The sequence below is a fragment of the Podarcis filfolensis genome (assembly GCF_964270895.1).
Source record: "Podarcis filfolensis genome assembly, chromosome: 11".
Taxonomy (NCBI): domain Eukaryota; kingdom Metazoa; phylum Chordata; class Lepidosauria; order Squamata; family Lacertidae; genus Podarcis; species Podarcis filfolensis.
The window spans coordinates 32,787,421-32,813,960 of record NC_139613.1 but is presented as its reverse complement, the minus strand read 5'-3'; the positions used below and the strand labels follow the sequence as shown (position 1 = coordinate 32,813,960).

At 41.0% G+C, this 26,540-nt stretch overlaps 1 protein-coding gene and 1 long non-coding RNA gene across 2 annotated transcripts; one reads left to right on the top strand and one right to left on the bottom strand.

The window, feature by feature from the left end:
• Window positions 1-1,591: 1,591 nt before the first annotated feature.
• LOC310744778 lies at window positions 1,592-15,478 on the bottom strand. The gene is made up of 4 exons (XR_014539739.1): window positions 14,527-15,478; window positions 7,737-7,855; window positions 4,117-4,197; window positions 1,592-3,535 (listed from the first exon to the last, which is right to left on the bottom strand). It is a non-coding gene; the product is annotated as an uncharacterized lncRNA (long non-coding RNA).
• A 209-nt stretch (window positions 15,479-15,687) lies between these two features.
• Window positions 15,688-26,249, top strand: CCNH (cyclin H). Its single transcript, XM_083577130.1, has 9 exons — window positions 15,688-16,605; window positions 17,705-17,827; window positions 19,555-19,628; window positions 20,561-20,771; window positions 20,966-21,129; window positions 22,156-22,226; window positions 24,033-24,144; window positions 25,183-25,243; window positions 26,090-26,249. The coding sequence occupies exons 1-9, from the start codon at window positions 16,489-16,491 to the stop codon at window positions 26,120-26,122; spliced, it is 966 nt and encodes a 321-aa protein (XP_083433256.1). The 5' UTR covers window positions 15,688-16,488; the 3' UTR covers window positions 26,123-26,249.
• The last annotated feature ends 291 nt before the right edge of the window (window positions 26,250-26,540 follow it).

The following is a 26,540-nucleotide window of genomic DNA, read 5'->3' as shown; positions in this document are numbered from 1 at the left end:
ATTACTGGTGAAAGTCACGCTTGCCAATTCTTCCATATAATTAATGTTGCCTTTGTAAAGGGGTTAGCAATTTGTTTAAGGAATGTGTGTGTCCATATTTTAAAAGGAAGAACCCAAAGGGGTCCTTGACCCAGCATGTGTTATTCTAGCACCAGCCGGTTTTCCTTTGCTCTCAGAATCATAAAGCTCAATGGTCTGCCCTGAAATGCGTCATAACACAATGATATATTCAGGAACCCCCATACTCCTCTATCTGGTGTACTTTAGTACATTTTCATTGCCAATATCATGGTTTTCTCTTGAAAAACAAAAATATTTATTCTACATTGCCATCTTTTCAAAAATTCTGCATGGATTAAGATGGGGAGGACCTAAAACAGCAATAGAAACCTCAGAACTATCTTCCTTTGCATGGCTGCCATTCCAGCATTCATTGAAATATTCAGTTTCAGGCCATGTTATATCTTTCTTCATGCCTTTTAATCAAAGGACAGAAATTCAATTTAAATAAATGAGATGGCTTTCTAGGAAATCAGGCCCCATGATATCTAATGCCTTCCTATCATGGTGAGATCCAATTTTTTTTTACAGCTCTTCAGTTGAAGTCTGGGACTAGGGTTGTAGAACATTATGCTAGAATTATCGAAGTTAGTCTTCAAACCCACTCCTTGAACGAAGTGTTCTAGCTCTAGTTTAAGACACTGTGTGGCTAACTCTACCTCCTCCAGGATTATGATCAAAGTCATCTGCAGACACATTCAACTGATGTTCTTCACCCTCTCTCCAGTAGCCCATTATATTGATGACTTTTCACAATATTTCAGCAAAAGGCTCCCATGAGAGGGTGAAGAGCAAAGCAGAAAGGGACATCTCTGTTCAGTTTGGATCGGTAGTGCCTCCATAACATTGGTGCACGATAGAGCCAAATTTTTATTAGATAGTTGTGGGGCAGCTATTTGTAAATGTTAGCCTAATGGATAGTAGCATAATACTTTTAAGTACTCTCTTTTAGCATAGGCTTCCAGTAATTTGCATGGTCTTTCTCCTTCCCTTTAATGAGGCTGAATACATACTATGCCTTTAAAGCAGTTTCAAAGCATGTTTCCTCTCCTGTAGAATTCTGGGCACTGTAATAGGTTATGGGCTGTTGGGAATTCTAACTGTGTGAGGGGTAAACTGCAGTGCCCAGAATTCTTTGAGGGAAAGCATGTCCTCTGAATGTGCTTTAAGGGTATAGTGTGTAACACAGCCTGAGCTAGAATGAGAGGCACACTGCAGAATGGGACCAGTGGGCTATTTCGCTCAAGGTCGCCTACACTGACTGGCAGAGTTTTGGACTGGGCCTCTCTCCCAGCCCTACTTGGGGATTTCATGGATTGAACCTGGGACCGTCTGTATGAAGAGCAAATTCTCTACCACAGAGTAATAGCCCTTAACCACATAATGCAGACCTCCATGCATGCAGGTCTATGCATGTAGCACCTGGTTAACATTATTATGATATGCTACAATAAAGTCATCCTGTGGCTTCCAGCTGCATGCCAAATTTCTTCTTTTTGTAAACAAAAGTTGAGCCACTGGTGAAGTGGAATTCAGTTTGATGGGTGACAAGTTTTTATTACAAGAGATCTACACACAATTCCGACCTTACAATTGTGTCCCATATTAACTACCAACTTGCAATAATAATAATAACTGGGTTGGCACTTGGAAGGCAAACAAACAAAAAACCCTTTAGGAGGAAATATTTTGAAACTTGTCCCCGCAACTTTCTTTCGATATTCTGAAAGTTGAAATATTGCATCATTTCTCCCAGTTCTTCCCAATATTGCCCTGCTGCTTTCAGTTTAATTGAGAAGCCTTAAGAAATCTGATGGTTCTTTATTTATTTATAGCTTGTGCTCACGTTTATGCAAATAGGGAACAAATCCAGTAGCAAGCTTAAAAAAACCCGCACACACACCACACCACACACCAGAGATCTGACTGACTAGAATGTACAAAAGAGCAATTGCAGGCCTTTAAATGCATTCTTTCAAGGGGGGAAAGAGAGAGAGAGAGAGAACAACAGTCACAAGACAAAAACTTTGCAACACAATTGCCTTGAAAAGGCAACAGATATTTCTTACGAAATAAATACTGTCCGTTCATGTCAGCTTCCTCCCCCCCCCCCACCTCCTTTGTGTTCCAAGAAATTGCCGGTAATGAAAACAGAGCAGAGCCAATCAAATTGTTGTGTATACTTCTGCACTGTGGAAGCTGGAAACCCTGCATTTCAAGTAAGTCTGATGCATTATTCATCGCCTATGCATGTTTATGTAAATTAACAAAGGCGGAAGTGTATGGTAAGGCGGTATTAGTAGGTGAAATAATGATGGGGGGAAATACCCTGCTTAAACTGTATGTTAACAGAGATGCCATCCTTAACCTACTTCTTTTTTATTTTTTAAAGAAAGAGCGAGAGAGACAGAGAGACAGTGGAATGAAAATTTTTTAATATATGGTCCTATATTTAAGAAAGACGTATAGGCACCCAGTGATACAATAAGGTTTTACAGATTGTAAAGAATGTGTGTGTGTGTGTGTGTGAGAGAGAGAGAGAGAGAGAGAGAGAGAGAGAGAGAGAGACGGATGCACATGCAACAGTGTTATTATTGCTAAACACATGCCAATCTAGGAGATTAGATTGTCTGAATTGAGAGCCTAAGAACTTGATAAAATAAACAACAATAACAACAAAAATGGCTTTGATGCCATTTGATGCCAGAGATTGGGGGTGTTAAAGAAGAGGTAATTTTCTTTTTTGGCAGAAACACTGCGTAAGGTGTCATTCAATACACACACAACCCTCTTTTAGCTGGAGTGATTTGGGTAAAGGTAAACCCTTCCGCACAGACACAAAGAAGGGCTGTTTTCTCTCTCTCTCTCTGTGCTCCCCCCCCTCTCTTTTCAGAGAGTGATAGGAGGAGGAGAAAGGGGAGGAAAAGAAAGACTTGAGAGTGCAACATTCATTTGCATGAGCTCTGTACCTTGGAGTCGACTGGGCGGCCCTGTGAAGCTCACAGACACACACAGCATTATTATTTTGCAAAAGGCTTCCATGTATGCTGCATTGTGATTAGACACAAGGAAACAAGAAGTGTCCTTTAGCTATATCCTCCCCCCACCCCAGCAATTTCTTGTTAAGTCAAGCACTAGAAATCTTGCAATTTCTGGATTCTGCACAGACCCTTAATTAAATACTTCAGTATATTCCTGAATGCAGCTATTTGCAGTTATTTATTTATTTACATGTTTGTATTTTTAAAACATTTATTTTTAACCTGCTCTCCTTCTAAGGTTAGACTTCTTAAAAAAAAATCTGAATAGCATTTAATATATAGCATGAAAGCCAACACTCCGTAGTACTGAATGAAGCCAGTCAAAGTAAAACAAACCAAGATGACCATGCTTCTGAAGATGATCAGGGCTGGATTGGGTGTTCAATGGCATGTCACAGATTTCTCTGTCCCCCACAGGAGCCAAAGTAGTTTCTCTGTGTTGATGAGATAATAGTGGACAACAGGGTTGTAGTCAGAGGTGCCAAGTTGCCCCCAGATTTAAGGTGGCCTGGCACACAATATTGCAACGTTTGAAGGAGGTCAAGCTTTCTTGACCCTGTCAACATTGAAGGGTCCTGGCCTCCTTCCAACAAATATTGAGGGGGCCAAAGACACCTCAGCCCCCTAGAACTGGCACACCTGGTTGTAGTCAACAAATGTTTACTTAGAGTGGGCCCCTTTGAAATCAATCACCATGACTAACTTATGTCCATTAATGTCAATGGCTTTACTCTGAGCAAAGAATAGTTGACTACAACCCAGTGTTCTCAAATTTACTAAAGAATTTGCATAATTTATAAATATTTCAAAACTGTACAAACAAAAGCTTCGCTTTTTAAAAAAATGTAAAAATTAGTACACTAATTTAACATATAACATAGTATGACATAGTATAATATGACAAGTTCACAACGCACCTTCGAAACATATGGGAGAAAGCGCCGGACTGTATAAATGTGACTGTGCAGAAAAAAGTTAACAATTTCAGAGGAAAATAGTATTTTGAATTATATACCTATTGCAGGGAAGTGACAACTGGACAACGGAAGTGGATTCTATGCATTCTAACTGTGACCAACAGACTGGTATTGATGATCTGGAAGAATAAAGATATGATCCCCTTTAATCAATGGATAGACAACATGACAAAATTCGCAACATATGAACGGATTGCTTATAAACACGGACTTTGATTGGATATATTGACATTGGAATGAGTTTATACAGAATATAGTAGGTTATTAATAATCCTATGTGTATTGGGACAACAATATTACTTATATAATAATGTATAGAAGTATAATGGACTATAATGTATTACATTATAGATCTTTTTTCTCTTAATGTAATTTTTATTGTACTTTTTAGTTTCCCCCTCTTTCTTTCTTTTCTCTTTCTTCACTTTATTTCTTATAACTGAAATTGTATTAATAAATTATGATAATAACAACAACAACAACGATGATGATGATGATGTCATGGGTGTTTATTTTATATCATTTTTCAAAGCACCTTCTATTATTTTTTTAACTCTTTTTTAAATCTGTTTTCATAATATCTTGCATATAACCTTGGGACATATGTGGAAGGTAAACAACAGTACTGGTGATAGTGAAAAAATAGTAATATTAATAGTAATAATAGTAAATAAAGCATTTCCACAAGTAAAGTATTTCACATTGCAAAATAAAGACTGATGCTATATTTTTTTTTTTTTGCATTATATTCAGTATGAGTTAATGAAAGCTATTATCCAATTCAACAGTCATTCCCTATTTGCTGCTCCAAAAAGTGATAAATAAATGCCCTTTTTCTTGAAAATAATTTATTTTCCATCTTCTTCATTTAGTCAAACATAGCTTATTAGTTTTGCCAAGCTAGCTGTATTTCACATAACGGTGGTGATGGGAAGGTGAAGAGAGACAAGTAACATGCAGTCCTCACTTCCTGTTCCCATTTGAAACCTGCCATATTGGTTTGCAGAACCATGACAGATCTAGGATGATTCTCTCTGTTCTGTATCTCTCTAGAACAATGCCCCATTTGACTGGCACTAGTATCACAGTCAAATTGGGAAACACTGAGGGACCTGTTAGAATCCCATAACTTATATACTCATTTGAGAGTGATAGGAATCTTTACTGATTTGCACCTAATATATTATTTAAAAATATTGTTAAGAAATAGGAAGGATGAATAGACAGACCTTTCCCATTTTTTTATCTGTCTATCTATCTAGCAATCAATCATATGAATCCCAGGTCTTAGGCTTAGTCACACGTGTGTCAAAGGGCATAGATCAGGGGTCACCAACCTAAGGCCCAGGGGCTGGATGCAGCCCAATCGCCTTCTCAATCTGGCCCCCGGATGGTCTAGGAATAAGTGTGTTTTTACGTGAGTAGAATGTGTCCTTTTATTTAAAATGCATCTCTGGGTTATTTGTGGGGAATAGGAATTCGTTCATCCCCCCCCAAAAAATATAGTCTGGCCCACCCCACCACAAGGTCTGAGGGGCGGTGGACCGGCCCACGGCTGAAAAAGGTTGCTGACCCCCTGGCGTAGATATTTGCTTGATGGTTCTGCTGACTAGGTGTGTCAACTCTGGTGATGCTGATTGGCTGTTTGGGGGAAATGATAGACTGGATCCCACCCCCGGGTGAAGAAAGGTTGTTTCATGGAGGAGTACATGCATATGTTGCACAAGATATTCTCTGGCTGGGATTGGTTCATATCTGGAAAGGACTGATAGAGTAAATATATGTAAAGGTAAAGGGACTCCTGACCATTAGGTCCAGTCGTGGCCGACTCTGGGGTTGCGGCACTCATCTCGCTTTATTGCAACATATGGGGAAGACCCATAGCTCAGTGGTAGAACACACACTTATCGGATAGTTTCTAGATCCAGTCCGCACCCTCACTAGTCTAAATATCTCACATAGCAGGACTCAGAAGACCTTTGCCTGAGACCCAGAAAAGCCACCGCCAATCTGAGAAGATGAGATACACCCAGATGGACCAAATGCCCTATTATTCCATAAGACAGCTGCAGTTCATGTGTTCAAAACTACCACTGCTTGATAAAAGAAGTCAGGTTGCAAATTTTTATCTAGCCATCTTAAATGTCTTGAAGGAGCACACTGTATGAAACAACACTTTTCCCATTTTAATTTGTTGCTAACGTATCTCCACACAAGAACCAGAGGGTGGGGGGAAAGTGCCGTTGTAGAATCTCTCTCTTGCAATTGCAAGGATTTATTTATAGATGTAATTTCTCAAAAGGCTGTTCCATGTGTAAGGATGGAATTGCTGGAAAATGCTGGCAATTATTTTGCAAGCTGTGGTTCTCCCTTGCATGGTACTTTGGCGTATTTGCATACAGTGTGATTGAAAACGAAGCTCCGACACACAGGATTTCAGAAATATCAAGCAAAGGAGGAAAAATGCCAACAGATACAACAAATAAATACTGCCACATATAGATCAAAGACAGTGTTGCAACTGCTAACTATTTACTGTAGTGCTCTGAAGCTGTATTTTGATTTTTAAAAATGCATTGGGGTTGTGTGTGTGTGTATGTATATATGCATGTAGTTTTGTGTGTATGTGTGTAGCATATCCATAGCAGAGAAATTATAATTTTGTAAAACCACACAGTGGGTTAACCCCAAAGATGTCCTTCCACATGTGGAATTCATCTTTCAATCACAGAAGGAGTGTTTTGCACAGGTTGTACCCAATGGTAGTTTAGCACTACCAGAAACACTTCTGCTAGAACAAATGGTGAGACACCCCATTTCCACCCCTTCCCCTTTCCAACTGCAGCTCCTTATGCAGTATCTCCTACTGTTCCAGACAGATCCCCCAACGAGTCCCTCAATTCTGGCAATATTGATTGGCTGCTCTAGGAAAATGGGCTGACTGGACTGGGGGAACCTGGGTTGGAGGAGGAAGGAGCTCCCCTTTCTACCATGAATTCAGACACTTTGGAAAGGGGAACCAGAGATCTGGCTTTCCCCCTCTGACCTTCCTGTGGGGGAGAAAGCTTCAGTGGGTGCTGGGGATGGCTTTGTTCAGCCAAGCAGGGGACAGAGACAACTGAATCAATGCTGGGACAAGAGGATGCAGCATTGACACCTAGCACACCAGAGCCAGCCCATCCGTAAAGCAAGGTGAGGCAACTGCCTCGGGCGGCAGGATCTAGAGGAGCAGCAAATCTGGACTCCAATGAATGTTTTGCCCACTGCTGCTGCTGCCACAGTGCCAGCGACAGCAATGGTGCGCTTGAAAGTCGAATCTGCTGCCTCCTCAACATCCCCCCAATGCTGCCTCTGCAGTGGCCTCTTGGCAAAACCTGGTGGCGGGGCGTCATTTTGCAGTTCGCCTCAGGTGCCAAAATATATTGGGCCCGACCTGGCCAGATCACAGCACTGATGGAGAATGTGCTAGCAATGCTGATATCCCCATAAGAGAATAGAGTCTTGTGAGTGAGCACACCACACCTCATCTTTTAAAAAGTTGGTAGGTGGGGAGGGAAAACTTGTTGGAACACTTTCCTTGCTTCCCTCTGGCTTATTATTACTATTACAACATGAAATGAAAATGCAAAATACATAATAAAACAAAAGCAAAACAAACCAATAACCCAAACTTCTCGTTATGATCCTGAAGTCCTGACTGCAGCCAGTTCTTCTTATGTTCTTAATACAGCAATAATTCTTGGAGTGAAAAGAATATGCATATCACACTTTGAGAACCTGCAAGATATGATATCATGGTTCAGCAATCTGGATTAAATTAACTCCAACCATTTCAGTGTGAGAACTGAAATATCTTAGGTAAGCAACAAAATTTAGGAAGAATAAAGTTAGTCGCCCTGCATACATTTTTCCAAATTTATTGATATTAATTGTAGTGTATTGTTTAAGCTGCCTCCATGAGATGCAAAGCCTCATTTAATTCTTGCCCAGAAAGGAAATACCATTGAAAGTAATTCATGCAAAAACTAAAGACAAACATATTAGTCAGCAAAATATTCAGAAACTCATCAGAACCAATTACAGAAATTGTAATGCTTTCTGTCTTGCTAACTAAACAAACTGCATAGGTCAGTGGTTTTTAGATGGCATGCATTTTCCCCCCAGACAATGATAATTGGTGATATACTTGGTGATATACTTGGCGGCCCCAGATCCCACCGCAGTTGGAAGAAGAACATTAGTACATGTAACTTACTGTTTCCAAAATGTAGATCTTTTCATCAATTCCACCAATGAAGGATAGTCCAGTCTTTCACAAAGGGTGCTCCCAGACAACCTGTTTATTGAGCATGTATCCTGATTTGTTTTCAGGGAGGTAAGACAACAATGGCTACTTAATGGACACTTATTGTGACTGATTCTGGGGTGCCTAGATGACACTGCACCCAAGCAAATGCTTCCCCACTTTCCTTATTGCAAAAAGACTGATCTTTGGGGGAAACACATTTGTTGCACAATAATTCCAAATCAGCTTTGAATGTGCTACCTGAATTTGCCGGCGTATGACTGAACCCCACCTGAAAATAGATTGTCTGGAAACACCCCAAGACACCAAATATTTCTCCTTCCTCCCCAATATATATATTTACAAAAAAATGTTTTCTTGTAGTCCTGAGATTCAAATTAATTTAGAAGACAACACAGAGAGATGCTTAAAAAACCAAAACAGTTTCATGCAAATGTTCTCACACAAGCCCAAGGAAAAGGTTTGGTATCATTTCACATCTTTCAGTGCTTGCCTGCCAATGCACTTTTTCTTTTGCAGGAATAGACTTGCAGCTGCCTCTTTCAAGGGCACTATAAATGGTTTGGTTATAATGTATTTCTTATGGGAAATATGGATGGTCCCTTGAAAGAGGCAGCTGTGAGTCTATTCCTGCAATAGAAAAAGTGCATTGGTCCAAACATTTTTGCCAGTTCTCAACAGGTTGCAGATATCTTCTTCTGGAAAAAGGTAAAATTTCTGTGTATTCTGCTTTTCATTGTTTCACTTGATAAATCATTAGATCTAAGAAAACTGATGGCTTGGGTTTAGAAGATCAAAATGTTTCCTTCCCTAACTATATAGGTTGGAATCCTAACCCCTCTTACCTGGGAGTGAGCCCCACTGAATTCAGTGGGACTTGAGTAGACGTATCCAACCTAACCTATCTCTTACAGGTGAGGAAAAACAGATACAGTAGTACCTCATATTACGTAACCCTCTGGTTACGTAAACTTCAGGATGCAAATGCAGCAAACCCGGAAGCATTTTTCCAGGTTTCTCTGCACGCATGCACAGAAGCACTCTATCGTGCCGCACGCACACGCAGAACAGGCACCTCCAGTAGCGAAAATCTCGGGATCCGACCAGAGCTCCAACACAGATCCTGTCCGCAACTGGAGGTACCACTGTATTCTGATCTATTACACCCTTTCCTCTGTCTTTGAAATAAGTTGGGAGAGAACCTTTATGAATCGCAACTTACTATTTAAGTTCAAAATATGCAGGTATGGATGGCTTGTTAAAGCGATATATCCAAGCAAGATGTCTTCACACCCAACACTAGTAGCAGACAAATAATTAGATCAGAACATTGTGGGCTACCTTCCCAATTATCAGTCAATCTGAGGGCCTAACTAGATGAGATGGTAGAAATGATCAGATCTTTGTTCTCTTTGAATTTCTTCAAAAACCACCAACAGCAAGACCAAAATGCACCAGGATTGTAGTGCTGTAGAGGGAGGATTAACCTTTCACATCATACCATTTTGATGATCCAATTGTTCCTTCTCTCAACCTTCTATTTGTCCTTGTATGGAAAACATATGACTGCACCTATAACTGCTCCAAAGCAGCAAATGGCAGCTTGAATGGGGTGAATTTACATCAAATATTGGGGGGAAAGGATAACTCTCTCCCCTCGTTTAATGATGCCAATACAATTTTGCTTCCCACATGTGGCTGGTTTTTAAAGAAATGTAAAGGGAAGAGGGATCTGATCATGGATCTCCATCTCTTTCTAGTTTGGTTCAGACTTTGACAAATTTTGTATTTTGAAATCCATGTGTAGTTATCAGATAAACCCTCATATTGTCAACATATGTGAATCATGAACTAAACGAGTTCAATATAACAAGTCAGTTACACATATCTGAGTCGCAATGAGATGAGACTCTGAAGTTTTATAAAACTGTGCTTTCCAAAGTTTGCCTATAAATCCTCAAGCTATTGAACCCATTTTTAAATTCCTTGGGTAGAATCTGAATTGTTCACTTCAGTTTTAAATATTCAAGGTTATATTCAATCCAGCCTAATGCAATTAACAGAAGATGAATCTGAAGAGAGAGGAAAAAGCAAAGTTCAGGTAACAGATGCATAACAGAAACCTGAAGTCATGAGTCTGCTAAATATAGAACAATTACCACAATATAATTTTAGGAAATTACATAAACCAAATAATCATGTGTTAGAATCCCCTGGACGAGTTCAACACCAGCTAAGGGATGGAAGACTGCTTTTGTCAATTCCCCTTCCCACTGCAGCCCCCAATGTTGGCCCTCCAGAGCAATGTGGGAGGGGCAGGCAGAATTGGCAAAAATCGTCTCCCCACCTCCATCAGTGGGATTCCTCAAATGGATCAAAAGCCTTCTGGTGGTGGAAAGAATCTTGATCCAGCCGCATGCCTCCAGTCTTACAGTAAAATTTGGTGGTAATTTAAGTGATAGAAATGAATATGTAAACTGAGAAAGCTGCCAACTAAACGACCTGTCAATCCTTTCATTCCACATACACTCTGTGGATACGTGGCTGGAGCTACGTAATGGGAATTGGGTTGTCTTGATTAGCATGAATGGACCTTTCTGATGGTTTTGACTGAGAAATCTGATGAGCGATGAAAGATACAGCACAATCACTTTAGAGGACCCCGGTGATCACAAATCTCACTCCATCCTGTTGAACGTGACACCCATCAGAACTGAGAGAAGGTCAGAGATAAAGCTAGAAGTGGTGGCAGCTTAAATTTGGCTGCCGACTGAGGCAGGAAGAGCGAAGAGGTTTCAGTTGAGGTTATCTGGATGGGAAGCAGCCTTTCTATAGTCTGGGATCCGGATGGAGGACCAGTGGTTTTGCTGCCTGTTTTTAGGCATCTCCTTGATTCCAATAGGTTATATTTGCAGATAGGTTACAGAAAATCACCTTAAGTCTCCAGTTTTCTGTGTCTTATCCTATGGAGTCTGAATACATAGCCCTGCACGTGGACCTCTTACCACTTGAAGAAGTGGGGAACACTTAAGTCCAGCTTCCTTGGTGCATTTCCTCTTCTTCCTCTAAAGTCTCTTCAACACACACCCTCCCATCTTATACACTACGCAGGTGAGCGGGCAAGGGGAGATCCCTGTTGAGAAAGCAAGTTGAGGACATAACCATGGCAACAACTACAGCACCAGAGAGGACACAGGTACACGTCAATCCCATTGTAATGAAGGCTACAGGGAAAATAAACAAGAACCGCTTTCTGGAGAGCATGGCTCTTCAGAGGCAAGAGAGGGGAAGCCATTCCGGATAAGACAGCCTAGTTCTTCTGCACTGCTTACATGTCAGTTTGTTCACTCCTAATACATACCAGGGGAATACTTACAAGCTAGCCCCAGAATGTTAAAGTGAGAACTTTAATTTGGAAGGGAAAAGATGTGCTGCTGTTTGTTGCGACACCAACACCTTATTTTATTTAGTAGTATTTATATACAGTTATCATTTCCAAGTTATCTCAAAGTGGTTCTTCTGTACAGAGCTAAGAGACAAAAAGGAGCGAGGAGGGAACAAGCACAAATGTACAGAGAGGGAACAGGGAGCCTGGAAGTGCCAAGGGGGCTTTCTTCCTGACCCTCAACATAGACTCCAGTTGCACCCCCTACCTTTTAATTAGCAGAGATGGCCCAAGATATTTTGCTGCCTGAGAAAAAAGACAATATGATACCTCCCTTCCATTGTTCAGGAAGTGACTGGCCTCAGAGATTACTGAAACGTCATTGCTAGCAACAGGATAATACCACCCCCCCAGCACCCATGAGGGCTGCTGGCTAGTTTACGGGGTGTAAGGCAGGCCATCTGACACACCTACTTCTGCCCTCCAACAGAGGGGAACAGCCAAGGAAGCAGTGCTGTTGTCACCCCTCAGCAAATGCCACCCCATCTGCCCCCTTGTTGTGCTGGCCCTGGTAATTCAAGGTAAGTACACTGTGTTTTGATTCTGGATTATTTTAACCCAACTACATTTGCTCACATGGGTAAAGTGTGCAGGATTATTTATGGCCATGTTTCTATAGAACTTGTATTTTAAAAGGCGCGGGCGGCTGAATTTGCTCCTTCAGTGTTTCCAAGTACTGCTGAGCCTGCTCTCATAGTGCTACACGATACCCTTTTCTTTCTAGATGTGTGGGGGTGGGGTGGGACAGGCACTAAACTAGAAGTCTAGAAGTTTCTGTACACTTTTTAGGAAATAGCTAAGCAAAACCCTCATTGGCTGTCAGTTATTGAAATAACTCAGGTAGCACATTTTAAAGGCATAAGTAATTGGATCATTTTCATTATCTCCCAAGTTTGCTTTCCAGTTCCAGTATTCTATAATTCCAGCCAAATATTCCAGCACATGTAATGCTTAATGGCAAAATAAAACATCTTCATAGACTACGAACTTTTACACATGATTGGTCAGAGCAATTGATTAATAACTTTTACAGCTAGTTATGAAAATGAGATTACAATACTTGTAAAATTAACACTGCATTTCTAATTCTCCTGCCTGTGGACAATTTGCACAACAAGCAATTCAGCCGTTCATAATTAACTAGCACATTTCAGTTTCCAGTTTAATTTTCAGTGGTGCATCTTTCTGATTCATACATTAAAACTGTGCTATTAAACCAAGCACTGAAGTTTTATTTATTTGTATTATTCCCCCTCCCCCTTTTAATGGACTGGCACACTTTTTAAAAACAAATTTTTGCTTCTGCTACTTCTAAAACTAAGAACAGGATAACCATTGCTTTTTACAGCACTTTCATCCTAATGTGTTGAAATTGTACTTTTAGAGGCACAGATCATATGATATTTTATGATTCAATGTTATGAATCTACAACTTCAGATTCTCTTATAAGGCTGGTTCAGATATTTGGTATATGTAACCTACAGCCATTAGACCAGTTGCTTTTGGCTCTCCCCAGCTGTCATCAACCATTCCATCAGGTTTCAGAGCAGGGCTGTTCCATTTCCTATGGCTGCCTTTGGCACTCTCAGTATTAGCAGCCGCCATTCCATCCAGCTACCTGCACTGTTTTTTTCCAGCTGAGAATTATAACTTTAGCTTTAGGAAGTGTTTTCTGAGCTTGCTTCCTGCCCCCTCCTCTCTCATGGCCTTTTTTCCTTATGTGTTGTGTCTCTTAAGTTGTAAGGCTGGCTTATTACTGATTTTGCTAAGCTGCTCTGGAAGCCTTTTTGGCTAGAGATCAGGGTAAAAAAAAACCAAAAACAAATCCCCACCCACTTCACGCCTTTGTTCCATTAGTATTCAGCCCACATTTTTATATGTGCCTTCTCAGAAACAAGCCCCACTGAGTTCACTGAAATTGAATTCATTGGTACCAATTGAGGAGTCATTGGTGGTTGCCTATAGCTGAAACTATTCTGTAGTCTATAAATATAATCAGTGCTTTTTTTCTGGGGGGGACACAGTGGTACGCATACCCCTAAACGTTTTGTGAATCTTTGTACTTTTGTCCATTTACTGTATTTATTTCCCCCAATTTGAACTATAAAATGGTGATTTTCTTGAGTCAAAATAAGAGTACCCCTAAACATTTTTTTAAAGAAAAAAGCACTGAATATAATAGTTTCTGCATGTGTGCTGAGGGACATTTCAGTATTAACTACGGATTGTAACAGATGAAACCTATATACTCAGTTTGCTCACATCTAAAAGCTGCATCATTTTTTAGCGTTTTCTGTCACATATATATTAGTGTCAGTATTTGACGGAGAGGACCATTCAAAATCTTTTCTTCATCATTTAATTAACACCAAATGGTTTATAATCTGAGATGCAAAGCATATTTTTGCATGGGTGTTTTTATGATCTCTAACCACGGAGCAAGGAAGTGACTTGGGTCGGTGGACACACAAAGCCAATTGTGCCACAGGGATCCTATTTTTTTTTGTCCAAAATTTATCCATATCCAATGGTCATTTTTACAAGCAGATTATACACAAAACTGGGCTCCAGAAGGATGATTTTGATCTAATCCCAGAGCTAAAATGGGTACTCCAAAAGCTGGCAGTGGCACTACAACCTCAGAAAGTATTAGTTCTCAAGTAATAAAAATCCATTATAACACCTTGCCTGCTCACCCCTTAAACATCTTTTGTCCCTTGCAGGTACAGAAGGCAAGAAGGAGAAGAGGAGCAAAGGAAGTGGCAGTCTTTCATGCGACCTACTCAAAATCCTTGCCTAGTTTCAAGCAACACTTTTCTTTCTTTTACTGTTTCTGTCGTAGGTCAAAAAACTTGTATTTTTCAAACAGAGAGCGAGAGAGCGTTGTGTGGACTGGTGAAGATGCCAACAACAGATCTCAGGTTTTTGGAACTTACAGTGGGCAGGAAGGTTCTAATTGAGAAGAGACAACAGCACAGCGCAAATGCATCCCAAGAAGCGCAGTCCATTGAGATAGATTTCAGAGGCATGAAACTGAAACTGCTCATGTGTGGACAAAGGCAGACAAATCTGACATGAGTGCCTGGCGTGCTCTGGTCCATGGGGTCATGAAGAGTCGGACACGACTAAACAACAACAAACCTCATTGAACCTAATGGAGCTTGCTTCGGATTAAACACATAGAGATGAGCTGTGCAGCGCCACGAAGTTAAAACGTGCACGTGTATGTGTGTGTGTGTAAGAGAGAGAGAGAGAGAGAGAGAAGAGAGAGAGAGAGATAAATCAGCGTTAGCATTTATTAGCTTTGGAAAAGAGAGTGGGCAGGGCTGGCAACTCTTTCTCTGCCTTACTTTGATGTGCGAACAAGGATCGAATTGCTAAGAGAAAAGAGGACGAGGAAGGTTCTTTTCCTCGCCTTCCAGAGAGAGAGATTACAGCCCAATCCTCTGCAGGTTTACTCAAAAGTAACCCCTGCAGAGATCTACGTGGGGCTTACTCTCCCCACTAAGCATCCCCAGAGTCACGCCTCTTTCACACTGTCTAAATTCCCACTGGCTCCCCCTACTAGCACTCCTTCTTTCCCCCCACTGTCGAAAGACGGGATGCAACGCCGCTTTGCGCCCACACATAATCATGGCCAAATGATGAGCGGCTCTCGAGTGTAACCGCAAGTTCTCCGCGCGCGTTACTTTACATTTCTATCTCTGTGGTATTGTTTGTCGTTGACGCAGCAGCAAATGCCTACTCGCCATTCTTATTAACTACAATTCCCAGAATGCTCCCCCATTTGGTAAAGCGCATGCCCCGCCCCCGCCCCCACACCGGGAGAGTGCGAGGCTCAAGAGACTCGGTGCAATTGTCAAAATACTCTGGTTGCGAACTGAATGAACTGAATGTGCTGGGAAGTCGATGTAAATAAACAGAGGATGCGCGGAACGGAGGCGAGGTGTTTAGAGCGGCTGCTCTTTGTTCTTGCCTCGCCGATGGCAGAGCTGAAATGGAAGGGCCACCATGGGGGGGGGGCTGCGCGCAAATGGCAGCTTACTATCGCGATTCGGGCGTTGCTCCGCTCTGCACCCGAGAATTAAGAAAAACTAGCCACTCAGTAATGGGACTCAACTGAATGTAGCCATCAGGGCTGGCCCGCCCTTGGACACAAGCCAAGGTGAGGCAACCGCCTCGGACAGCAGATTTGGCTTCCAACGAATACACTGCCTGTTGCAGCTATTTATTTCAATGGGAGAAACAGTAGGAGCCTGTTCACTCAACGTGCAGAAATCGAGAGGACTTGAAGTTCGAATCCACTTGTTTCAAACCTTCGGGACACGGCCCGATTTACCCGGCCACCCAGTTTAAAATCAAGTTGGGTTTCTTTTGTGCGCTCCTGCCCCGCATATGGCGGTTCCGGAAGTGTGGAGCCCAGACTTTCTCGTACCCCTTTGGGTGAAAAGCGCTTTCCGACGCTTCTGAGGGAGAGGCGCATGCCGGGAAAAAGCCGTGGCGGCGGCCTTGGCGCGGGGCACGCCGGGAGTATCACGGAAGGGAGGTTCGCGGCGGCGGCGCCGACGGAGGAAGCGGGAAGCGGCCGTCTGTCGCTGCCTTAGCGGCGCTTAGTCGGGCGCCTGGGCTCACTCGGGTGCGGTGTCCTTGCCGCGGCCATGTACCATAGCAGCACGCAGCGGCGGCGCTGGACCTTCCGCAGCGAAGAGGAGCTGGTCCGGCGCCGGGCTGACGCCAACCGCAAGTTCCGGTGCAAAGCGGTGGCCAATAGGAAGGTAGGGCGCGGGCCTCCCTAACGCCGAGTCCTGCGTGTGATTTGTATTTGTTATTTTGTTGTTGTTTAGTCGTGTCCGACTCTTCGTGACCCCATGGACCAGAGCACGCCAGGCACTTCTGTCTTCCGCTGCCTCCCGCAGTTTGGTCAGACTCATGTTTGTAGCTTCGAAGACACTATCCACCCATCTCGTCCTCTGTCGTCCCCTTCTCCTTGTGCCCTCCATCTTTCCCAACATCAGGGTCTTCTCCAGGGAGTCTTCTCTTCTCATGAGGTGGCCAAAGTATTGGAGCCTCAGCTTCACGATCTGTCCTTCCAGTGAGCACTCAGGGATGATTTCCTTAAGAATGGAGAGGTTTGATCTTGCAGTCCATGGGACTCTCAAGAGTCTCTTCCAGCACCATAATTCAAAAGCATCGATTCTTCGGCGATCAGCCTTCTTTATGGTCCAGCTCTCACTTCCATACATCACTACTGGGAAAACCATAGCTTTAACTATACGGACCTTTGTTGGCAAGGTGATGTCTCTGCTTTTTAAGATGCTGTCTAGGTTTGTCATTGCTTTTCTCCCAAGAAGCAGGCGTCTTTTAATTTCGTGGCTGCTGTCACCATCTGCAGTGATCATGGAGCCCAAGAAAGTAAAATTTCTCACTGCCTCCATTTCTTCCCCTTCTGTTTGCCAGGAGGTGATGGGCCCAGTGGCCATGATCTTCGTTTTTTTGGTGTTGAGCTTCAGACCATATTTTGCGCTCTCCTCTTTCACCCCCATTAAAAGGTTCTTTAATTCTGACTACAACTCGTAACCTTTGTATGTTGGTGGCGGCGGCTCTGATTAGAGCCGTGGTTCCCAACGTGGGGCACACGACCCACAGGGGGGCAATTTGATTTTTATGGGGGACAACTCGATAATGAGGTATAAACAGTTAATGGCCTTTTAGGCTTCCTCCCCTGAATAGGAGTTCACTTTTTGAATAATAAGAATTATATGTCACGGGAGCGGGGCGGCAATCAGGATTTGAAAGATGCTTAGGTGGGGCATGGCCCAAAAAAGGTTGGGAGCCGCTGGATTAGCGTTAAGATAATTTTTGTTCCCCCGCAAGGTTCAACAGACCGACCCGTTTCTTCTTGAGCCGCATGAAGAGTTGACCATTTGTAAATACTATGAAAAAAGGCTACTGGATTTCTGTTCTGTTTTCAAGCCAGCGATGCCTAGATCTGTGGTGGTGAGTTTCTAACATTCTCTTGGAGAAAGCAGTATTTGTTTTGGTTTTTAAGCTCTCTCTAATTTTGTAAAAATATTTATGAACAACACTTTTTAACCAGGCGTTTGGTTGATTTGATTGACATCCTATGCCCTTTTAAAATGTGGTTCTTTGGGGGGGTATTTGTTTTTTTAAAATCATCATTATTTTTATATATATATATATATATATATATATATATATATATATATATAGTGGTTTTATATTTTAATTTTGTTCTGTAAACCACCCTGAGACCTCCGGGTATAGGGCGGTATATAAATTATTTACACACACACACATCATTCTTCTCCACTCACTCCCCATTTCCCCCCTAAACTTTCCCCACCTACTGTGGGGCCATTCTTCCTGCATCTATAGTCCCTGAACTGTTATTTGTCACCAAGTAATGTTTAACATTGTTTATTTACACTAGACACAGGGAAACACTCCCTCCAGATATTCTTGTATTGTGGTTCCCATCAGCCCCAGTCAGCATTGCCGCTGGTCAGGTATGATTGGAGTTGTAGTCCAGTAACATCTGGAGGACTGCATATTTCCCACCCTTCATTTATAATGCCCACGATGCCCATGCCTTCATAACTGAGCAATGCCTGTCTGCCTCTAGACACACATATTAAGGGGCAAATATGAGCATTGTAAGGAATTTTTTCACCTGGATCGCCACTGAGATGGCGCGAACAGGGAAAAACTTCCCTCAAGATTTCAATCATGTTACTGGGGTTGCCATATATACTTGCTATTCCTGGCCAGACTTGTGTGTTAGATAGAATGCCTGCAAGGGAGGCACTTTCAAAAACATCAGGTAGTGGGACCCAGCCTGCATGGGGACAGTGACACCTCCCTTGGAGTCTTGTTCTTGGATTCCTAAGAGTAGGAGAAGCAAGTGCCAGAACTGATAAGGGGAGCCGGTTGGATTAGCCCTTCCACTGCTGATAGATGCTCAAACACCCAACGTTTCTGTAATAATATTCAGAATATTATTGCAAATAGCTGGGAGAAGAATGCAGCAACTGTGCTTGCCACAGCAACAATTCAATTTTCCTTTCCAACTTTGTTCCCATTGCAACAAAAGGAAATGCTACTACGCTTCCTGCAGCAAAAGCCCAGGGAGGCAGCATTGGAGAGGGGGATAGGGATCAGAAAAGCTGTCTTGTCATTCACTTGATCTCAACCGAAGGCCATGTTTCATTGCTGCCAGAATCCAGTGATGTGCACAAGCAAACAAAGTACCAACCCTGAATATTTGAAGAATGTAGCACATGTGAGGGCACTATAAAAGTTGTGGGCATTATGACACTTGTGGAGACTTTCTCAGGAGTACTCTTCTTTTGAGTAGAAGAGGGGCAGGAACACTAATGCAAACGAGTTTTTTGGAAGGGAATTCTAGTGACTCTGTTCAAACTGCTCCTAATAGCATCTTGAGTTTTTATAGACATCAGGTAGATTAGTCAGCACCCAGTGGCCTTTGTGTCTTCTGCTGCTTATCCCCTGCTTCTGGCTCTTCTGAACTTGAATTTTCTGCTGCTTAAATACACATTGGGTCAACCTGTGCACTACTTTGTTTTTCAGTTGACTTGCCCAGCATATCTTGTATTTATTTGATCATGATGTGTTCTATGTGGCAGCACAGAACAACAGCCATGCTATTTGCGTGAATGAACTTTCTGATTCTAGTTTCCTTTTAGGGATCAGCTTGCATGTACTTCAAGCGTTTTTACCTCAATAACTCAGTGATGGAGTATCACCCTCGGATTATTATGTAAGTAATGGATACCCTTGTGGTTTAATTATTTTCCCCAAGCAGGAATTCTATTATTTTGTCTAAGGATATTGTTGCCTGTAAGCTATGTTTCGACATTTCAACCACTTAACATTTACAGTTGTCATGGACAGAAAAAATCCCATGAAAACAAGCTGAATCCTACAAATGGAGTATTTTTCAATCCCAAAATTTAGTTACTGCATCACATGAAAAAGCAGGACTGAAATCCACTCTGGGGTGCACTTGCAGAATTTACACAGAAGTAGTGCAGCAATGTTTTTCTCCTAGTTTATTATCATCTAAATGATAGTAAACAATGTCCCCAAACTGAATTTATCAAATGGGATGAATTATTATTATTATTATTATTATTATTATTATTATGTTTAGGTAAATGAATCAGGACAAAAACAGTCTCACTTTTTTCATGCTAAAACTTGCACTGAGAAGCAGTTAAATGCCTTTCTTCTGACACATCACACATAGCTTTATTTTGGGACATTTGACCACACATTTTCACAAAACTTTCTATGCCAGATTCTTTCTTTAAAAATAATTAATGTATTGGGTTGGGATAAAAACCACAGGTTTTTCCAGCAATAAGTAATATGGGGAAGCAGACTACAGTTCTCTTCTGACAGAACCCACATGGTTTTGTTTGAGACATTCTGTTACCCCAGTATACAATGCAGGTCAGCTCGAGGTAAAACAACTGCCCCGTAAAACTGTCTCTGTCCCCTTTTTTTCTTTGGATATTTGCTGATAGTTTGCAAGTTCTAAAAGTTTTCTAAGGATTTGGGGCTGGATTTTATATTAGAGGGAACTTTCTCTTGTGTCCTAGTATTTAGGCTAGGCTGTTCAAAATACTTCCTGTCTTCATATACAGTGGTCTTCCTTAGAACCAAATGTGTTTGCTGTTTGTTTTTAAGGTTAACATGTGCATTCTTGGCATGTAAAGTAGACGAATTTAATGTGTCCAGTACACAGTTCGTGGGCAACCTTCGTGAAAGTGCAGTAGGACAGGAAAAGGCCCTGGAACAGATCTTGGAATATGAGCTGCTACTTATACAGCAACTGAACTTCCACCTCATAGTGCACAACCCTTACAGACCATTTGAAGGTTTCTTGATCGATCTAAAGGTAATCATTTTTGTTGCTTAACAAATGTACCTTAGATGAAACATTTAGATGGTAACTATTGTAAAATGTTGAAGCATTAATAGTACCAAGCACTGTACTGGAGCAGATTAGTTCTTAAGTATCACAGCATGCATGTTTGACGCTAAAATACTTGAGCTAGAAAAATGAACTCAGCAATTCTGCGTATTTTCTAGACTCGTTACCCGTTGCTTGAGAATCCTGAGACACTGAGGAAGACTGCTGATGACTTTCTCAATCGGGTTGCTTTAACAGATGCCTGCCTTCTTTATACACCATCTCAGATTGCTCTCACTGCCATCTTGTCCAGCGCATCGAGGGCAGGAATTAATATGGAAAGGTAGATAATATTCCAAGCATTGGACGTACAAATTAAGTTAGTAGGTTTTTGTGCTAACACTGTACATCCTTCCAAAGCTCTATCTGTGGTGTTGTTAAGACTTTGCGGCAATGTGGATTAAGAGTTTATTGTTCAAGAATCGTCCACACAGATTCAAACACTGGTGGCCAACCTGATCAGCTGCTTAACCTGTAAATGTGTGGCGGAGGGAAGGAAAATAGCTTACTGAATCCTACCATTTCACTATTTAAATTACTATGTTGGGTCCCCGCTCCAAAGCAATAAAGGTTGTATCAACTAAATGACTGTGGAATGATGCATTGCAGGGGTTTGGACTAGATGGTCCTTGGGGTCCCTTCCAACTCTATGATTCTATGTATGTGAGTATAGTGAAACATTTCTTGTCTCTCCCCGCCCCCCGGTGCACCCACAAACCTGCTCTGGGGGTTCCCCCAACTCTCTCGCACAGAGAGGGTGGTGCAGGGTGGGGGTAGAGGGGAACCTTCCCTGTCAATTGTGGAAGTCATTATCTGCACACAATGATTTAGTTGCATACAACCCTAAATCTTTTGTTCCTTCAACTTGTCATATGTCAGCTGCCTATAAAATGGTTACTTTTACAGCTTTTTAAAACATCTATCTTACACTATCAAAAGAAGCTCATGTTTCCAGACTACTACTTCATGTTAGAATACCATTATTTTGCTTTCGGAAGGTTATCTTTGATTCCTGGAGGGGTGTGGGGGTGTTTTTGAGAATGAAAGAAATTGCTGTAGAGAATTCTAATCATCATTAATTTAACTTTAGCATTTTTGACATTGGCTTTGTATTGTTACTCTTTATAATGTGTGCCAAGTTTTTGTTTTTTTAATATATTTTGAAAAATTCCTTCCCATCACCTAACATTTAGCTAGATGTCATTCTCTTTATGGGGTGTATGTTAATGTAAGTGCTCTTCATAGCTGTTAACTTTTCTCTGCATCCAAACAGTGGTACTGAGATCTAATTTTCACAATCTTTTGACAGTTACTTGTCAGAATGCTTAATGCTGAAAGAGAACAAAGCTTCCCTCTCCCAGTTACTGGATGGGATGAAATGTAAGTAAAGATGCTGAGAATGAGGTACCATACACATATTTATTTTAAAGTGTGCTGTAAAAGAAGGGAAGAGGCTTGCAAAAGCCTTTATCCATTTGAAAGATTTTTATTTTACTTTTCCGAATGATAATTGGGACACATATTTAAACTTGTATCCAACTGTTAATAAAAAGGAATTTAAGTGGGCATTCTTGTCCCTTCTACTCCCCCAGAAATGGTATACAGTGATAGGAGAAAAGAAATATGGCTTAGTTCAGGGATGTGAACTAGTGACTCTCCATGTTGCTGGAATATGAGACTCATTATCCCTGAACAGTGGCCATGCTAGTTGGGGCTAAATGTGAGTTGGAGTCCAAAAAAACACGGAGAGCAATTGTCTATTCTTTTCTTAGCACAATTGTATCCCCTTTGCTTGTAAAACATACTCTTAACTTCAAAGGAGGTTGCTGTAACCACCAATCAGCTGACTGTTGGATTACAGCAACATCCTTTGAAGACTCATCCCCGTTGCCAATCAGCAATCTTCACTGTTTCATCCTTCTCCCGTGAGCCTCTAAAATCTGCTCTAGGGGGTTTGGGGATTCTCTGGAACAACTTGAGTGCTGGCGCAGGAATGGGAAAATATGCAAAAATTGTCTCCATCCACATTCCATTTATGGAAGCCCCTCTGGATCAAAGATAGTGAATGGAGATAGTGATGGATGCAATTCAATGTCTTCTAGGTCAAGTGAGACCAGAATTTTCAGCAAAGCAAGGGGAATGTTTCAAATGAAGAACAAAACTTGGTAGCTGTCTTTAGCATAAGCAAGTAAAAGGGGATATTTGATAACTTCTTCTGCCTTTGACGGTGTTCATAGCCTCTAACCTGTAGTCCAGGGCACATAAAAATGTGTATTCAGTCTTTCAGTAGACTGGTGCTTGCAAGACTGTCCTTGATACTGCTTTTATGCTTGCATCAAACACAACACAGCCTTCAGTTGATCTGTATTTTGAAGACTTGATATGCAAAATGTGCCTACGTCTGAAAGTTTCCCTGGGACAGTAGTGCTAACACTGCATTATCCATTAGCCTCCAGGAAATAATAAAAAAAAACATGTGAACAACTAGTTTAGTAGAGTTCTTTACTTCACACTTTTGCTGTGTCTTGACATTCCTTAGCATAAATCCTCTGATATAAGATGACAGCCAAGAGTCTTACAAATGTAATCTGAGCTCCTGTAAAGGGGGAAATAGTGTTATGTGGCAAATTTAAGCTAAGACTTTGTCTGTGGAACTTATTTCAAAGAAATCTGGAGCACATCTCAATTGTCTTTAACACTTGTTCTACAAGAGGACTTGCTTTTCATAGAAAATCTGCAAAGTATTTTGCACTGTAGTCTGGCTTCTTGAGAGCTGGGTGTACTTTTTGTTAGAATGCCCCCTCCCCAGACACACCTTCGCACAATTAATCCTGTGTGTTCATAGCCACAACTGGTCAAAATATAGTATAGCTTGGCTAAAGTGTTCCTCAGCTTCATGTACAACTCACAGCAATTAGATCATATTTAGACAGGCACACAACATTCCCTTACATACACACACAAAGCTTTATAGCCAGGTCTGTAGAATCAAAACTAGTTGGAATGTGCCATATCTAATTGGTTGGGTTTGAGTGGGAAGATGAGAGTGTGATAAGGCTACCTATATTACTAGAATTCTTTTGGATCTACTTTTGATAATGTACATATCTTATTGGGGTTCAGATGAATTGGTATATAGTACACTTAATTAAAGCATTTTGAAAGTGTTTTATTGCTCCTTTGTAGGCATGAAAAATCTGGTAAAGAAATATGAGCTACCGCATCCAGAAGGAGTTGCTCTTCTGAAACAAAAGTTAGAGAAATGTCACAGCCCAGAACTTGCTCTTAATACGAATGTGTAAGTAACAATTTAAAGCTACATCGTACCTCAGTGCTAGCTTTCCTAAAAATGATTATGACAACATATATTCTATGAGGACCAATAAGCTAATTTTGAAAAGTTTGATTACCAGGAAATGCTGTGCAAATGTTATGATATAATCTTACTTTACCAGCGATTTGAAGCCAGGGTCTGTTCCAGTCATTGGTCAATAATTTCTTCTCAGACAAGTATTGACTTGGATTCAAAGAAATGTGGGTGAAAGGGGGGGGAGTAGCAATAGAAAAAAAAATATAAAGCTGTTCCACAAGCTCTTTTGGAAGCTAGCAGACAACTTCTTGCAATGTATTGGGGGCTGGATTGCAGTATAGTAGACTGCAAATAGCATATAAATTCCAGTTGAACAAAGTATTGAAAGCATTTGTGCAAAGTCTTACATAAATATAACTTCACTGGATTTGGAGTTATTCATGCAGCGCTCTTCCACTGGATCTAAGTTAGCACATCTGTGAGTGGAAGAGCACCTGTTTGGATCATAGCTATAGCTATTGCCCATACCTGAAGTTCACTTCATCATAAGTTACAACATATATCCAAGGGTGTGGAGAACAAATGTGAACCCACGAGGTCAGTGGGAAATGAAAGGGGGGAAGAGCCTGCAATGATTATGCTAAAGTTCAGTTGTATTCAACTGTGTTTGTTTTCCATAACGTAAGCTTTAACGTAACTGTCACAAATGTGGCATACTGAACATTTTTCATCTGACCTCACCGTTTAGAATTTTATTCTACAGCATATGGATATATATGAAACAACTGAAGATAATCTGTTTAAGAAGCTGCCAGACTTGGTTCTTGTAAAACAGTGTTTTATCAATAGCTCTAAGGAGCCTCTAGTGCTGAATAGTCAGTTCACTTCCAATACCAGTAAAAGGTTTCAACCGTTTATTAGATGCCATACCAATTTCTCCAATATAAAATATGAAGTTGAAGAAAAGATCTTCTTATTGGAACTGGAACATACTATCTAATATTAGTATTATGTGGTTGGTTTTAGAAAGAAGAGAAAAGGTTATGAAGATGAAGACTACGTAACAAAGAAACCAAAAATGGAGGAGGTTAGTGGATTTGTGTACTTTTGAGTAACTGGATAAATCTGTATATGTTTGAGAACATAAAACTTAGTTCTATATGCAAATTTAAGATAATGCCAATTAACAGGGAGCACACTTTAATCTATTTTAAAATTATTATGATAATTTAATCAACTAACCAGCAGAATCTTCTAGGTGTACTTTTATTCCCCTTATCCACAGTTGGCCAAATCCAGTTACCTGCTTTGCTGGTTGCAGAAGTTCATAGGAACCGGAGTAAAGATTGTATCACTGACAGAGTTGATAAGTAGCCTTGGTGGTTCGTCAGTACTACTGTACTTCCTTGACCGCAACACAGCACTGTACTGATAGTGCTGTTTAAGACTTAGGATCCTGTAAAGACTTATTTGGTTCATGGGCACAATAAAGGGTGATGCAGAAATGTTTCACTAACCTCTAACCTGTCAAATGCAGTGATCAAGGTTTAGCTTAATTTGTGGAAGTCACTGCTTACACTACAGCAAACAGTACATTTTCATAGGATTGGGCTGGGTTTTTTTTTTTTAAAAAGTACATAATCTTACATCATCTGCTATTCATAAAACAGGCAGCTGAATGTTTTAGGAGTCACCAGATAACGCTAAACTAGGTTGATACTTTCTTCTAAACATTGTTTTATTTGTTTTCTGCCTTACATCAAAGAGGACCTTAATCCTCAATAAAGGCAAGCATAGAAGCTGAGATTGTATATTTGTAATTTTGCAGCTGTTAATTTTCCCATCAGCCATACTTGATTCATAGGGTGGGTTTTGTTTTTTTGCACATCTTCTAACAAGTTAAAGGATTGGAGTTCCTTTTTCTTTCGTTTAGGATGAATGGACAGATGATGATTTCATTGACTGACTGGATGTCTCCACTGATGAAATCCTGAATACTTAAATGGAACTTTAATGCCTGAGAACATGTTGCACATTCCACTACTGCAGTGAAAAAATATGACTAATGTAAATAAAGCAGCTATTTTACAGTGTGAGTGGAATATTTGAAATTACTTAAATGGTATTGCTAAAAACTGTCACTGTTCTTTTGGATTTTAATTGGCTGTAACCTGTTTTCTGGTAGCGTGTTTTGGATACCAGCCAAAAGCTGAAAAGCAATGTCAAAATATCTAAAATATAAGCACCATATATTCATAGGTATTACTTGAGATACATTGGATTTTTTTTGAAATGCACTAGTTTCTGATATTTGTGGTGATGAGGAAAACAAACTTTCAGGTGGCAATAGTTCATCCTTGGGTCTGTTAAAGGTACTACTGGCT

What these genes read in the sequence shown, in the direction of transcription:
- CCNH (XM_083577130.1), top strand. Translation starts at nt 16,489, where the DNA reads ATGTACCATAGCAGCACGCAGCGGCGGCGCTGGACCTTCCGCAGCGAA. An exon ending in CGATGCCTAGATCTGTGGTG is followed by an intron (nt 17,828 to 19,554) that starts GTGAGTTTCTAA and finishes GTTTCCTTTTAG; the next exon opens with GGATCAGCTTGCATGTACTT. An exon ending in TATCACCCTCGGATTATTAT is followed by an intron (nt 19,629 to 20,560) that starts GTAAGTAATGGA and finishes TTTGTTTTTAAG; the next exon opens with GTTAACATGTGCATTCTTGG.